This window comes from Callorhinchus milii, unplaced genomic scaffold, assembly GCF_018977255.1.
Source record: "Callorhinchus milii isolate IMCB2004 unplaced genomic scaffold, IMCB_Cmil_1.0 Scaffold3, whole genome shotgun sequence".
NCBI lineage: Eukaryota > Metazoa > Chordata > Chondrichthyes > Chimaeriformes > Callorhinchidae > Callorhinchus > Callorhinchus milii.
Window position 1 is genome coordinate 12,861,960 of NW_024704744.1, and position 15,577 is coordinate 12,877,536.

Genomic DNA, 15,577 nt, shown 5'->3' on the forward strand with positions numbered 1-15,577 from the left:
TGGGAAAGCAAAATCAATTAGAGAAGTCAGACAAAAGTGAGGGAGGGAATAACACTGGAGAGTTTTAATAGCTGTTCAATTCCAAAGTTTCAGATGGTGTCGATAGTGTGTACTTTTCATCCAAAGCAATCTACTCGATTTCTTCTTTGTGACTTTAGAGGGATCTAATTTTCATTATTTCTCAATGGAATTCCTTAATAATGAACCAAGTTGCACAAATGAGGGTTTCTTCCAATGACTGATCATTGTCATGCTGCTCCAAGGAAACTCTGTTGGGTTGGCAGAAATTCTAACAGGATTCCTTATTAAAGAATCAAGGAGAGATGCCATGACCTCAATCTTTGCTTGTTTTGGATTCTTTTCCTTCAAATATTACTCCAGTGTGACTCGTCTTTGCCTGCTCTCCTGTCAGAGGAAATGAATGGCGACACTGGCAATTGCTCTAGTACTTCACTCAAGTGGACCTTCACCTTAAGTGTGACAGTAACCTCTTTAAAAACTTTAGTTCATGGTGTTTTTAATCCAATCACTGGAGATTTTTGAATGTGTCCCAATGTAACCTGTCCTTTTTCACTCTTCTCGGTTGGGAGAAGGTGACGTGGAGTCCTATAGCTCAGTGGTTACGAACCCTGGTCTCTCGCCTCACAAGTGAGACACCAAGATTTGTTTCCCTGCAGGGCGAAATGTTGGGCAAGTTTCCTTACTCCACATGCCTGTTTACCTAACAGTAAGTAGGAACCCGGTTATTAGTCACTTTTCTGGGGGTAATAATTCCTTCAAAAAATATAATAAATTGGTCACTTAAACCATGACTGTTTGTGGGACACTGCTGTGCGCAATTGGCTGCCATGTTTCTCCCACAAAATATACAATCAATTCACTTTACAGTATATTCTGTGAAGCGCTTTGAGACGTCTCGAAGACGTGATAAGCCGCTACATCAAATGCAAGGATTGCTATTATTATTATTCACCACATGTGCACCTACACGATGGTCCATTTTCCCCCTCACTCTAAAATAAGGACCCGAATCCCAGCTTCCTCGATTTGCCACATGCCCACTATCATCACTGACTTTGCATTGGGGCTTTCAGCACATGATCTAGGCCAATGGTGGCCAATCCATGGCCTACAGGCAGAAAGTTGCCCATGGGGGCCATCAACAAGTGGCCCGCCAAACATTTGTGCAAGTCTATGTAAGTTTGTTTGAAATCAATGTTTTGTTTCCATTTTTTTCTTGATTTATGGCATAAGTGAGCAGTGTTCACTCCAAGAACATGAGTTTAGCAGCTGGAATCAAATAGCATCTCGTATTGATGCTAATGGAATCAAGTCAAACTAAACGTAGAGCTTGGGACTGTGTAAGAGCTGAACTTTAATAATAATAACAATAATCCTTGCAGTTGATATAGCACCTTATCATGTCATTGAGATGTCTCAAACACTTCACAGAATATACACTAAAGTGAATTGACTGTATATGTTGTGGGCAAAATGAGTTTGATTAGCGATTGTAGAATGATGGAAAACAACAAACTAAAGAAGAAAGTATTTCAGAGAGAACTGTGAATGTTTTAATTCAATGGTCTGAACAATAGGTCCCAATGTTCCACTTATTTGTAGCATCTTTCAAATGGTTTTGAATTAATACCTAGACATCAAGTACCTGCTTCACTTCTGCAGTGAAATATTTGACTGTAGAGTCCATTATAACTAAACTGATCCTCATTTGAAGCTCCAATTTGCTGGTGATCTTAGTCTTAAAATCGAAGCATGCGCAAAAATTTGGAAAAATTCTTAAATTAGCTCTTAATTTAGAAGCTTATTTTCCGTAATTTTTCTTTCAGCAAATCTCACAATCCGATATTCTCAAACCCAAGTCACAATTAACATAACATATCCAATTTGCAATTATTTCTCATTAAATCTCAATGGGCTTTAAGTGGTTTGAGTACTCCACAGGACTTGTTAGTAAGCCAGTTGTGCGCCTGAGCAGTTAATGTGACTATGTTATAACTGAAATTGCACAATAATGAAGCTCTTATGCAGTCTACATGTTATTCTGCTTGATTCCATTGGCCCTTCACATAGGATAAGCTCTCAGAGTGCTGAAGTGATGTCAGTGGTGATCTGATATCCCAGAAGTCACCCACTTTTTAACACCGATTAACGCAGAGTGTGAACAACTAGACTCAGTCAACTATGCTATAATAACGTTCCTCTGCCCTATGTTTTTTCCACATTCCTGCCCCTTTTAAATTTTTATAAATGTCATCACTCTTGTGTCTCCCCCTTGCCTGCTCCATGTTTCCGTCTCTTCTCCATCACATGTTCTATCTGTGTCCATTGTTCATTTGCTCCCTCCCTCTCCTTCATACTAATTACTGTGATTACTGCCCTTGTGTTCCTGCCCAGTGACATACACATATCGTCCAAACCTTCGCAAAGCACTCAAGTGATCTCCGATCCATCGCAAAGCTGTTTCAATTTTCAACTGTGCAGGCTTCCGCCAGATTGAGCTTCCTGTCACTCGGTCCATCTGCATAGAATAAGACCCAATTCCCACAGGTTCCATTGATTCCATTGGAGCCTCAAGGGGAAAGTCACACTCTACCCACACATGGGCACCCCAGCGAAAAAATGTTTAATTCCCACCAACTGACTCACACGGTGGAGAGATTCAAGCAGACATCTGTTGGACTTATTTTAAATGGATTTTGTAGTGACCAGACTCTGACCCTGGCTCTGACTCAATCCTACCCTCTTGGGACTCCAATAAAATTGGCCCCTCACGTTTAACTCCTGCTCAAACTCAACAAAGCATTTCATCATCATCTAAACTTCTTTTTATCACATTTTCGAGATGTCTCAAAGTGCTTCACGGAATATACTGTAAAGTGAAAGGACTGTATTTTGTGGGCGAAAGATGAACTCATTCAGACAGTAATTACCATCTGAAAAATTACTTTAAATAAAATCCTCTACATCAAGGTTTATATGCATTTTAATGTACTTTTTATACTACCAAGAAAAAATTGCTCCACATAGTAGCAGTGTGCAGCAGTAAATATGATTTATCTTTCCACTTCATGACCTGAAAAAACTAATGCCTCAATTTTCACGTACTTCACATGGCAATTTGGCAAATGCACAAAACACTGACTATTCACCTGGGTCTAGATTTATTCTATTTACGTAGCATTTCAAACCAGACCTTCCAGAATTAGCAAATTGTTGAATTCAGTCTTAACTTTGAAGTCAGTTTTCTGTAGTTTCTTAAAATAATTTACAGGAAAATGGGCCTCCAAATAAGTGTGTAATAAGAATAAGCCAGAATCTGCACACGTTAAAATAATAGCTAAACTTGCATTTGATATAGCACCTTATCATGTCTTCTTCAATCACATTGATGACGTTCTGGCTCGAGCTTGGTAAGCTGCCAATTGGCTGAACTATAAGCTATGAATGTATCACTTGGGAGTGAGCTCAGATGGTGTCTGGACCAGGGTTCCAGTGTGATTCACACTGCCTCAGCACACCCTTTATACCACACACTTGGCAATGACTCATCACAACTTTAGTGTGCAACATAAAGTAGCCTGATAGCATGCCTCTCTATATATAAATTATTTATATATCCTATATTACCACAATACAGAACATATGGCATCAACAAGATGACAAGACTGGAATTACGCCAAAAACAAAATTCTGTCGGTCCTACATAGTTCATTCACCCTTTTGAATCGTATCTCACTCCTGAGCTGTCTATTTTGTGGTAGTCAACTGGTTTTCACATATGCTCCTCGTATCTTTTTCTTCCTTAATATCTTCAGCTTTTTTCATTTTAGCACATCTCTACTTTAAACCCTGTCTTTAAACCCAGAGAATGCACAGACATTTTCCAATTATGAAGTCTAATATGCGACAATTTCGAAGAAGATTCTTCAGTAAACAACAACTTTGGTTTATAGAATGCCCTTCACGCAGGATAGTGTCTCGGAGCACTGCACAGTGGCGGAGTTGGATACTGACTGAGCGAGGGATAAGGAGGAGATGAAGATGACCATAGGTACAGGTCAAAGAAGTAGGTGTTCAGGTGGGATAATTAATTAATTAATTGACTCCTCATCTATTTGTTATTTGGCGATGCTCTGTGCTAGCCTATATAACTTTCACTTTCATTTCTAACTAATTTTAACTTGTGAAGTGTTTTGAGATCTCTATTTTACTTGAAAGATGCTATATGAATGCAAGTTATTATGCCTCTATCCCTTTGCCTCAAGTTACCTCAATGAGCTCCTACAATTTAATAACCCCCTTTCCCACCACCACCACACACACTCTTGACAACTCAGATCTGCTTTACTAACCATGGGTTACCTTTGAATCATTTTCCCTTGCCCTCTGGAACTGTCTCCCCAAATCGTACTGCCTCATACTCCTTTCGAAACCCTTCTACCTTTTTGACTGCATGTTCAGTGATCACCTTCTTGTCCCCACTAACCCCCACTCATCCACTATCTCCCACCCTGTTTGGAATCCCACTCGGACTCATAGACATTTGCCTATGTGAAAGGCATTGTATAAGTGCGAGCAGTTGTGAAACAAAGATATCGGAACTGCATCATACCATCCAGCAAAATCTATGCCCCTCTGTGATCTCTCTCAGGGGAATATTGTGCGAGTTAGAGTTGGAGTGATGTGCATGTCATATTTCCAGTTACTAGAAAGAGTCCTCACTCACATTCCTTATTAAAAAATCCAATGAAAATTGCCACCATATTAGACCCCAATGTTATTTTACAAAGGGGAGATAGCTAATATGAACTCATAAGTTACAAGGATGCCTGAGGAGGATTATTAAATATGAAAGTTTCAGGGAGACTAGATGGTGCAACGGGTTTGCAGATTTCTACCTTATCTAGGAGCTGGCTTTTATTTTCATCAGCCCAGATTGATGTAATGAAAGTCTCTCTCTGCTGACTGGAAGGGTCCTGAGTGACCAAAGCTATATTGCTTCCAACAGTAGGGCAATGCAGAGGGGAAAGCCTGTATTATTCTTCCCACTCCTTGTCACAATGACTCAAAGCTGTTAAAAAATAAATGCAACTTGATTTTAAAGTTTTACTGTAAACTGGAGTGACTGTGTATTTTATAGGTGAACGCAGCAGCCAACTTTGCTCCCAGGAAATGCTCCAGAACCAGCTAAAGTTTAAAATATTGCATACACGCTGATTTGCAACGCAAGTCTCAAAACCGGATTCCAGTTTTACAATGCTATCGAAGAGCCGGTCACTTTAAATAAGAATGAAAAATGGTCCCTTTAAAGTTTGTGGACTAATCACATGAGATCAGAGATGCAATCTATTCACACCCACTGTGCTTAAGCAACAACTCAGCTGAGTAAATTGCTCATGGTTGTTTGTGATGGGTACTACAGTGAGCAAAATTGGGTACTGGGTTCACCTATAAAACATACAGTCACTACAATTTACAGTAAATCGTATGAAACGCTTTGAGACTTCCTCTTAATGTGAATTAAATTTCCTTTTAAATCAGCCCCGATTTATACTGCAGCTTTCATCAAGACTATCTGCCACAAGTGCAATTGAAACAGCTTAAGAGATTTTCATCTTGATGCGCATCAGAAACATAAGTTTAAGAGAGAAATTTAAAATCTCATGATTACCTGCAGCTCCTGGGATCTGAACAGCAGTATTTCTTACCTGACTTGCTTGTGCTTATGCTTGTCTGCCTAAGAAATGCGTACCTTTTCAATTTCTGGAAACATCGAATGTGCTAAAAGGAATGGATTCGTCAGCACATTCGACGTTTTAGAAATTTAATTTGAATTTAAAATTTGAATTTAAAATTTGGTTTCATTCCCTTCAAAGTAACAGCATGAATTAGATCCCAAAAGCAAACAGAAATGAAGGATGGATGGTTGGTCCTGTGATGAATAAATAAACGGTTTCAAAATCCTATTAAAATAAAGGACTATTTTTTTAAAAAATCTGATAAAATACAAGATGATGGGGATAATTCAAACAATAGCACATGGTTTGTCTTACTGAATTTCAATAATCTAAGCAGCGACAATGGGTCAGTCTTTCTCGGGTGTTCCTTCTGCTTAGGCCTGTACACATGAAACAACAACAACTTGCATTTATATAGTGCCCTTCACGTGGAATAGCACCCGGATCGCTTGACAGTGGCAGAGTCTAATCCCGATACAGGGGGAGAGGGAGGGTGGGGGGGGAGGTGACCATAATCAAAAAGGAAGGTCTTTAGGCAGGATTTGAAAGTGAGGAGGGAAGAAGGGAGTGAAGGGGCAAAGTGGAGGGCACTCATCAGTGAAATGTTAAAACCAAAAGTCTTGTCATTTATGCTTGCAAATCAATATGAACTTAAAAGGAGGGGAGGAGGAATATCACTTACTCTAGCACATATATCCTGAGGTTTTGTTGAGAGGTTTTGGGGCATCTCTCGGCACCTGGTGGACAGATTGAGAATGGCCGTGGCTGCCATGTGAGCCGCCTCCATGTCGTGTGTGTAGTCGAAGCTGCTCTTGCTAGAGGTGCTGCTGGCACTGCTGCCTCCCCCGCAGCTGATGCTGCTGCTGCTGCTGCTGGGGGCGTAACTGCTCGTGGTGCTGCTGGCCGAACTGGAGTTCTTGCAAAAGCGCTTCGCTGCAAGGACAAGCAAGAAGAATACATGAGCACTCGGCACAACACAACTTGCATTGATATCGCGCCCTTCACGAGGAGTAGAGTCCCGGAGAGCTCCATTAACCGAAGATCAGCTGCAAGTTTTGTTGGCGTTTTTTTTAAGAGAAAAAAAATCGCAAACAGATCTCTGCATCGTGGTAAAATTGTAACCCTGTGATAACAAACTATTGCAAGTGGAGTTTAAAGTGTGTGTGTTTGTTTGTGTGTGGTGTGTCTCTTTCTGTAATATCTCACGTAGAAAGAGTGATGTCCAAAGAGTGGCTCCACATAGTCAAAGGGCACAGAAGTATTCTGTACACACTGTATTGTCTTACCCTACATTCAGAAGAGGCAATCCTATTTGACAGCCTGTAAAGCTATAGCAGTCTCAAAATAGGAATTCCTTGAACATATTCAAGACTGGGATAGATAGATTTCTTATTGCAAAAGGGATTAAGGGATATGGGGATAAGGCAGGGTCAGGTTATTAGCTGGAGTTAGATTAGAAGATCAGCCATGATTGAATGGCGGGGCAGGCTCGAAGGGCCGAATGGCCTACTCCTGCTCCTACATGTTATGTTAGTACAGAAGGAGGCCATTCAGCCCGTTGAGTGCTAACTCCTTCACGGGAGCTTAGTACTCTAAGCCCATTTATGTTGTTCGTTTCTGTAAAGATGTTATTGATTTGAAGCATTAAGTCATCAGTTTATTCAATTTCTTTTTATGTAAGAAATGGTACAATCCCAATGAATAAGTCTCTTGAACTGAACAATGAAGTATATAGTTGACATTTCCTACTTAGAATGCAGTGGAAGCACATTTCCTTTTCCCCCGGCAGAGGGAGCTATTTGCCTCCGACAATTATTGATTTCCCCCTCTCAGGGATACCAATCTTTATTCAAAAGAAACATTTATATTTTGCTGCCTCTCCGTAAGTGGTGGTTGCTACTGCTCAGAATCTACAATCATTGCCATATCAACTTCTTTCTCAGTTCTCCGCCCCACCTCTCCACTACCACCATCATGGAATCAGGAAGCCATTGATAACCTCTTTGAGAAAAGTAACTTAATAACAACGTGCTATATATCTTTATATAGCGCCCTTGATATAGGATTATGTCTATGCTTCACAGTGGCAGTGCCAGACAGGGAGAAGGAGAAGGTGATCATAGGTGCTATGAAAGAGGTGGGTTTTAAAGCGGGATTTAAAGAAAAATAAAAAGATGTTGAGGTGGAGAGGTAGATGAAGGGAGTTCCAGGAATTAGTGGCATACTAACTGAAGGCTCACGCCCCCTAACCCCTCCCCCCGCAATGGCGACACACAGAAGGCCTTAGTTAGCCTAGCAGAGAGTGTGAAAGGGAAGTGAAGTAGAAGAACATCAGAGAGGTGTTCAGGCTTGAAGGAAGTTATAGGTGAGGGTGAGGACCTTGAAGTTAGACAACACACAAATGTCACTGTTCCTTATTAGCTGTTCCAATTTGATAGTCTTATTGTCCAGAGATGAATATATTCCTTCAAATATTACTGCGGCAGAAGAGACTTAGAATCAGGCCTGAAATTCCTCATGCTCTTAACTTTAGTTCTAAAATAAAAAAGAGATGTTAAACCGGGGTCCTAGCTGCCTGGTCAGGAGGACGTTAAAGTTTGAAGAGAAGTGTCCTGTATGAATTAAAATTGAATTCAAGAGTTTTTTCAAAATTATGCTAAACTTAACATTTTAAGACAATGGTCTAAAGCCTAATTTCTTAACTAAGACGTCCATTAAGATTATAAGAAAAGAATAATCCGAGAGGATCTGGAATGCATGGCCTGAAAGGGTGTTGGAAGCTGATTCGATAACAACTTTTAAGAGAGAAGTAGACAATTATTTGGGGAGGACAAGTTTGCAGGGCTATGGGGAGAAAGCGGGATTGATTTGGATACCTCTTTTCAAAGAGCCGGCACAGAAACAATGGGCTGAATGGCCTCCTTCTGTGCTGTATAATTCTATGATTGTATGATTCTATGATTACTGCAAAATGTTTTTTTTATTTCTGTCAGTTTGAATTTGACCACCATTTGATAGCAAAGGTGCCCTCCACAATGACAAGTTCCTCTCACTCCTCCTCACACAACAGCAGTAACTTGTATACCAGCCACAACTCTCAGTGACACTCAGCACCATCTCTACAGTGTGTCCCACAAATGTTAGCAGGAATGGGAAGAAAGGTTCGGTTGCAAAGGTTAAGAACATGAGATATTCCAAGTCTTGGGAGGATTGAATTATTGTTACAATGTCATCAACAATAATATTAAAATGGTTCAAACCAGGCACTCAATACAGAAGGTTCCACTGTAACTTTTATCCCAATGTCTTCCCTAATCACTGAAGTTTGAATGAAGACAAACAAGACTTATTTGATGCACAGGACCCAGCATTCAGTAGCTGAAAGGATGCTATCTGACTATTGATGGGGAAAGGGCCCAACTGAATGATTGACATCCTCAGGCACAATTCTTTTTTTTAAACCGACACATAGAGATAAGAAACACACAGCATAATCTTTCAATAAACATTCTTAAACCATTATTTTATTGTAATTTTTGAATTTCAAAATTTTATAATAATAATCCTTGCCTTTGGTATAATGTCTTCCATGTCAGGAGGACGTCTCAAAGCACTTCACAGGATTGTCTGTAAAGTGTAGTGACTGAGGATTTTGTAGGTATCTTTCTTTGTTTGAATTATTTTAGTAGGGTACTGGAAGGATGAGATCAAGTGGGACAAAGGGACTCCTTCATCTGTACCTATCGTATCATTTTTGGTCTTTTGCAGTCTGTCTGATTGATTTTTCACTGTCTTGTTCATTTGTTTTTCCTCAATTGTTTTCAGTAACTCTCTGGGGGTCAATTTACAAGTATTTCTTAATGGGTGATTTGATAAAAAAATGCAAGTGAGTATCCTTCCGGAAATTCTTTCCAGATTGTGCACGTGACTCCAACTCAAGGGAACTCTACTCTGAAAATAGATTGAGTTGGAGTGATGTTTGGTGGAATCAGCATCAGAAGCTGTCCTATTTCTTAATTATGAAATCTGTTCATACCACAAATCAAATCTTACAGTTCTCTCTTTTCTCTCTCACAGTTTGAATTGTCATCAGCCTTGCTCTATGTCAGAAGATTACGGGTTCAAACCCCACGCTGGGACTTTGAGCGCACAATCTAACAGGTGCTGGAGATGCACTGCATTGTTGGAGGTGCCATCCTTCAAATGTGATGGTATGTTAAAGGTCCTGTCTGCCTTTTCAGGACATTAAAGTTCACATGCACTATTTGAAAAGAGAAGGGAATCCCTTCCAGTATACTGGCAAACAATTCTCCAGATAAAATTGGTTACTCACTTCATGGCTCTTTAGGGGACACTGATGTTTGAAAATTAGCTGCCTCATTTGCCTGCAAAATATATAGTCACTACACTTTATAATATATCTTGTGAAGCACTTTGAGACTTTTCACTTTTCAGAAACTTTGAGATGATCTTAGATGCAGGTGCTATTTCAAATGCAAGGTTTATCAGTAGTATTATTATTTGACCCTAATTCGAAAATCCTCCCCCCACCCCCCCAACCACCATCACCCTCTCATACATAAGGAGTGATTTGTACAGTGTTTTCCACTAAAGTTATCAGGATTGGGTAAAAAAGGTCGGCATAGACTGACTTGGGATTGCACCACCATCAATTTTATGTGGTTCATTAATTTTTGTCGTCCGGGTGTCTGCCACACGCGGAAACCTATCACTACATTTACAATAATCCAAATCAGGCTGAGAGTTCCACATAGGTGTGCCAACTACACATGAAATTTTCCCTGTGTGGAATTGAATGCAAACTCTCTCTCTGGAGGGTCGTACCCTGCCTATCTAATTCCAGAGAGTATTAGACACAAGTTGGCAAGAGCCAAGTCTTGGGATACAGCTGGAGTTTAACCAGCTAAAACTGTATCGTTTGCCATTGAAAATACTGTCTGGCAAGCTTCTCACTGCTTGTCCACCTTGGGGCACCGTACCCAATATGTTTTTGGCTTGCAAGGGTTAATGTGAATTGAGTGGGAAGAATCTCACTTTGGCTGCCATTGTGAAGAGAACAGGCACTGATCTAACACTGGCTTTTAGTTTAAATCCTACCACAAAATCCGAGGAGATATTAGGAAACACGATTGTGGGAATGGGAGTTGAGGCAATATTGTTCACTGTCTTGCAGAATATTTTACTGCTAGGCTGCTCTTGTCTTGACTTACCACTGAGGCACACCATTTTTCTACGTATACTCAGCATCATAATGCTGTCCATGGCACATTGCTGCTTTCCGCTTTGCTGTTTCTCTGCTTTTAATATTATCAGTAGGGTGCCGATAGCATGACCCACATTCTCCAAGAAGATCAATCCCCAAATTGATTCCTGCTCCCATTCCTAAAGTTATTGGTACAGAAGTGTCACATACTGAGTTCAGTGAAACTATTGGATCTGAAGTGTGCAGCGGTCAGTATTCAGCCCACTGACTAAATGGGTGACCTATCTAATTTTGAGGGACACAATTCTTTTTTTTTCACTCTGGACATAATCAGAATACATCAAATGAAACTGTATTGTTGTTTTCACTTGGGTTCCTTGGTGGCAGCTTAGTTATTTCCCTGTTGCTTGAACAATAAAAACAAATTATATTTGTATGGCATATTGGGAGGACATCCCAAGGTGCTGGACAGTCAAGGATTTGCACCCCAGCTGGGAGTTGGGATCAGCAGAGGTGGAGGGCAGGGAAGGTGAGGGTAAGAGGGTAACCGATGGCGCAGTCGAAGCAGAATGTCTTGAGATGGGCCTTGAAGGAGGTAAGGGAGGGGGCAAGGTGAAGGGACTGTGGGATGGAGTTCAAAACGGTGAGGGCAGGGGACGTGGAGGCAGCCGGAGTCCACCGAGTGGAGACACAAGAGCTTTTTCATCTCCTTTAGGTAGAAATGTTTGAGTGGGTTGAAAGTTTGAATCAGAAGTTTCATTTGAATAGTCCAAGTATAGATAGTGCAGTCATCACCTATGACCCTTCCCACATTCATGAGTTTTTTTTAAAGTTTATTTCGGCTTTTGTTGCATTGGGGTTCATTTGCAAAGTCATCCTGGACTAAAGAGGGAGTCAGTTCCACACACAGTCTTTAGGAATGGATAGAAAAATGTTTTGTTTCAAAACAGATTCAAAGTGATAACTCTATAATTCCGTCAAAAAAAGTAATAATAAATTGGTCGCTCAATCCACGACTTTTTGTGGGACACTGCTTTATGCAATTGGCTGCTGCATTTCTCCCACAAAATATACAATCAATTCACTTTATAAGATATTCTTTGAGACGTCTCGAAGACGTGATAAGGCGCTATGTCAAATGCAAGGATTATTATTATTATTATATGATAGCTATCACAGAATGTTTTATGAAATGTCCCACTTTTCACCCCAAAAGTATCAGTGAATAGGTGCTCCGATCAACAGTGAGCTCTGCGTTGCACATAAATACATCCACTGAATGCACTTTACTTTTAACAGCCTGTTAAAATTTCTGAATAAAACATTATAAAAATGCCAAAGCTTCAAATGAATAGCATATCCGGCCAGCACATACTTAATTAATCTCCGGCATCCTGTGTTTTCTACAGTGGAGTAATTCTGACAGTCCAGGAGTATTATTTCTTCGTTCAAATGTGTAATTTTGGCAGCAACAGGATAGCGAGCAAACTCCAGGGACTGTGAGATGCTTAATTGTGATATTCTCTTCTCCAGACATGGCCAGAAGAAAACGTCCTCAAAGACTGCCAGGATGGCTTGCCCTGAGTTCAGTGACAATGATTGCCAGTTCAGTTTAATTGAAGGTTCTCATAATTATCTCAATCTATATCATCATTGTCAGAAATATGTGTTCTGACAAAGCTTCAGGTGCATTTCCTAAATTAGCCCCCATTAATATTGATTCCCCCTCCCTTCTCTATTATTTGGACGTAATAATAATAATAAAGCTTGCATTTGATATAACGCCTTATCACATCTTTGAGATGCCTCAAAGTGCTTCACAGAATATACTATAAAGTGAATTGACTGTATATTTTGTGGGTGAAACACAGCAGCCAATTGCGAACAGCAGTGTCCCACAAATAGTCATGGATTGAGTGTCCAAATTATTTTTTACTTATTGTGAAGGAATTATTACTCCGGAAAAGCGATCCGCTAATCAACTAACAACCAGGCTCCTACGTACTGCTAGGTAAACAGAGACGTATCGAGTAAGGAACGTTTCACCCTGCCAGGAATCAAACCCAGGTTCTCCCACTTGCAAGGCGAGTGCTCTAACCACTAAGCTACAGGACTCCACGCATACAAATAGTAGAGGAAAATGTGCTATATGATGTGAGATTTATCATTAGTAGTGGCAATTCTTAGCAGCGCTAGTTATCATATTGCCAAACATTATGAAGTGAAACCGTCTTCAATTATTTACTAGAGCCAGATTAAAAGGTCAAGTTTTTAAAAATGCTGAGGAAAGTAAGTGGGGTCGATTTGGGGCTAAGATGTCTCCAAGGTAACATGCCTGGTGATGGAATATCTGAATCAAGTTGATGCTCTGTGGCGTACTCTCAGTAGTTGAGTTCCTGAACCAGGATGGTCTGCAGCATTCCGAGATCCTGTTGATGATGGATCAGACAACCAGACTTGTTGACAGGACCCAGAGGAACATACCAGTTACAGGAATTCATCCAATTTGGTTCCTGTTAGTCCTTCAAGAAAAACTCAAATGATTCGCGAGGCTTGCTTGTCAGGGTTGCTTGTCAGGGCAAGCTGCAGTTCTAGTTGATTAAACTCCAGCAATTAACAAAAGCATATTCCAAGTCACAATTCTTGGCTCTTCCGAAACAACTCCTAATATTTTCTAAGATAAGGTAGCCAGTCGTGTATTTTCTGGGTGAAACACAGCAGCCAGTTTGCGCACAGAAATGTCCCATAAAGAGCCAAGTACTGAGGGACCAATTTTATTGAGGGATTGTTGGCCACGAACTGGGAGAAACTCCCTTCTCTTTTCAGATAGTGCTATGGAATCTATAACAAACACAGAACAGGCAGACACAACTTTGGTTTAACGTTTCATCCAAAGGACGGCACCTCCAACAATGTAACACACCCCTGCACTGCACTGGAGTGTCAGCTTAGACTATATAATTCCAAGTCCAGCCATGGGGCTTGCTGATTCAGAGGCAAGAGACGTGAAAGGTGCTATACAAATGTAATTTTGTTGTTCTGGCATTGAGGCAGGTTGAAACATGGATGATACCAGGGATAAGAGGTTATACTTATGATGCCAGGCTTAAAAAAAAGGTCTATTTCCACTGGAACAGCAAAGGTTATGTGGGCATTACACAAAAGTCAGCAAAATTCAGAAACATTTTGAGAGGATACAGAGTGAAAGATTATTCTTACGGCCAGTGAATCGGTAACAAGGGAGCATAAGATCTCCCATAATATGAGTGGAATGGATCAGGAAGTTGGACAAAACTTTTTCACACAGAGGGTTGCTTAACTACAGAATGATTCACCGCAAATAGTTGTTGAGCTTGAGACCATGTAGCGTTTAAAATGAAATTGAACACATTTTGGAAGGCAAACAATATAAAAAGGAATGGGAAAGTAGAAGGGAATTGATATTAGAGTGTTTAGCTCTAGTGGAGTATCTACCATCAAGAGAGGTTCAAAGGGCCAAATGTTTTTCTTCTGTGCTGCAATTTCTATGATTTTATGTTTCAGGAGATGAAAGGTACTCTGGAAAATACTGCATGAAAGGTGCTGTATAAATTGTCACTGGCTGTCAGATGTGGACCACAGCATTAATAGTCCAAAGATGTAGAAGCCAACAAAGTCTACTTGAATAAGATAGAACTTAGCGTTTTAATTTTTTAAGGAAAATGCATTTTGTATTGAACCAATTTGCATATGAAATCAGAGTTAATTAACATACTTAATTCTTATGCTCATTTCAATGCCATGAATACATCCTTTAACCACCCAAAAGACAGGACTTATGAAGTACTATATTTGGATTGCAGGTGAAAATCTGTCTATTAATTAACCTGATGTTCTTATGGAAATTACACCAAATTGACAATAATATGTTCTTGTTTTAATATAATTAGTATACCTCCAATGTATTAAGGTAAATAGAGATTTGTGAGAAAAGTTTATTTACTAATTATCCTATTTACCATTGCTAATAGTGCGAAATGGTGTAATTTATTTACTATATTTGATTATCATTGTGATTATATTCTCCATGTTATGTGAAGGAATGGACCTAAACTATGGACTTCTTACTTATAAGCTGCTAACATCAAGAATACAATTTCTTATTCTGTGCATTGCCATACAGCTTAGACACAGAGAAAAAGATTTTCATCGTAAAGTGGGACTGAACTTACTATCTCAAAATGCCAGCAATCTAATTTTAGGATAAGCCAAGTTCCGATCCAAATTGGAATGAACTTCCACAAATGAGAAATGCATTTAAAAGGGTTTTGGTGCAGCTGTAGAGTGCCTGGGATGTATAAGAAGGGAATGTGATTTTAGGTGCCTTAAAGTGGCAATTATGAGAGATGCAGTTTTGGAGGCAAAGTTTGCAATGTTGTGCTGTGTTAATTAACCTATGTCACTATACTGGAGGTGAGGGTTAGGTTTTAAGTTGCTGGGATATTTTAACACGACTTGTGTTACTGGTGCTTCCAGATACTGCTGCTGTAATTTACCTTTGACTACTACTACTGAACATAGTCTTGAAATAATAATAATATTAAGCCTTGCATTT

General features: G+C 39.9%; 1 protein-coding gene across 1 annotated transcript in view; it reads right to left on the reverse strand.

Annotated features, from left to right (window-relative positions):
• The window catches only part of LOC103185964 (myelin transcription factor 1-like protein), a 178,796-nt gene that overhangs the window by 56,716 nt on the left and 106,503 nt on the right, over nt 1-15,577 (reverse strand). The window contains exon 11 of the mRNA XM_042333467.1: nt 6,442-6,692. Within this exon, the coding sequence (XP_042189401.1) occupies nt 6,442-6,692 (251 nt within the window). The remainder of the gene's footprint in view (nt 1-6,441; nt 6,693-15,577) is intronic.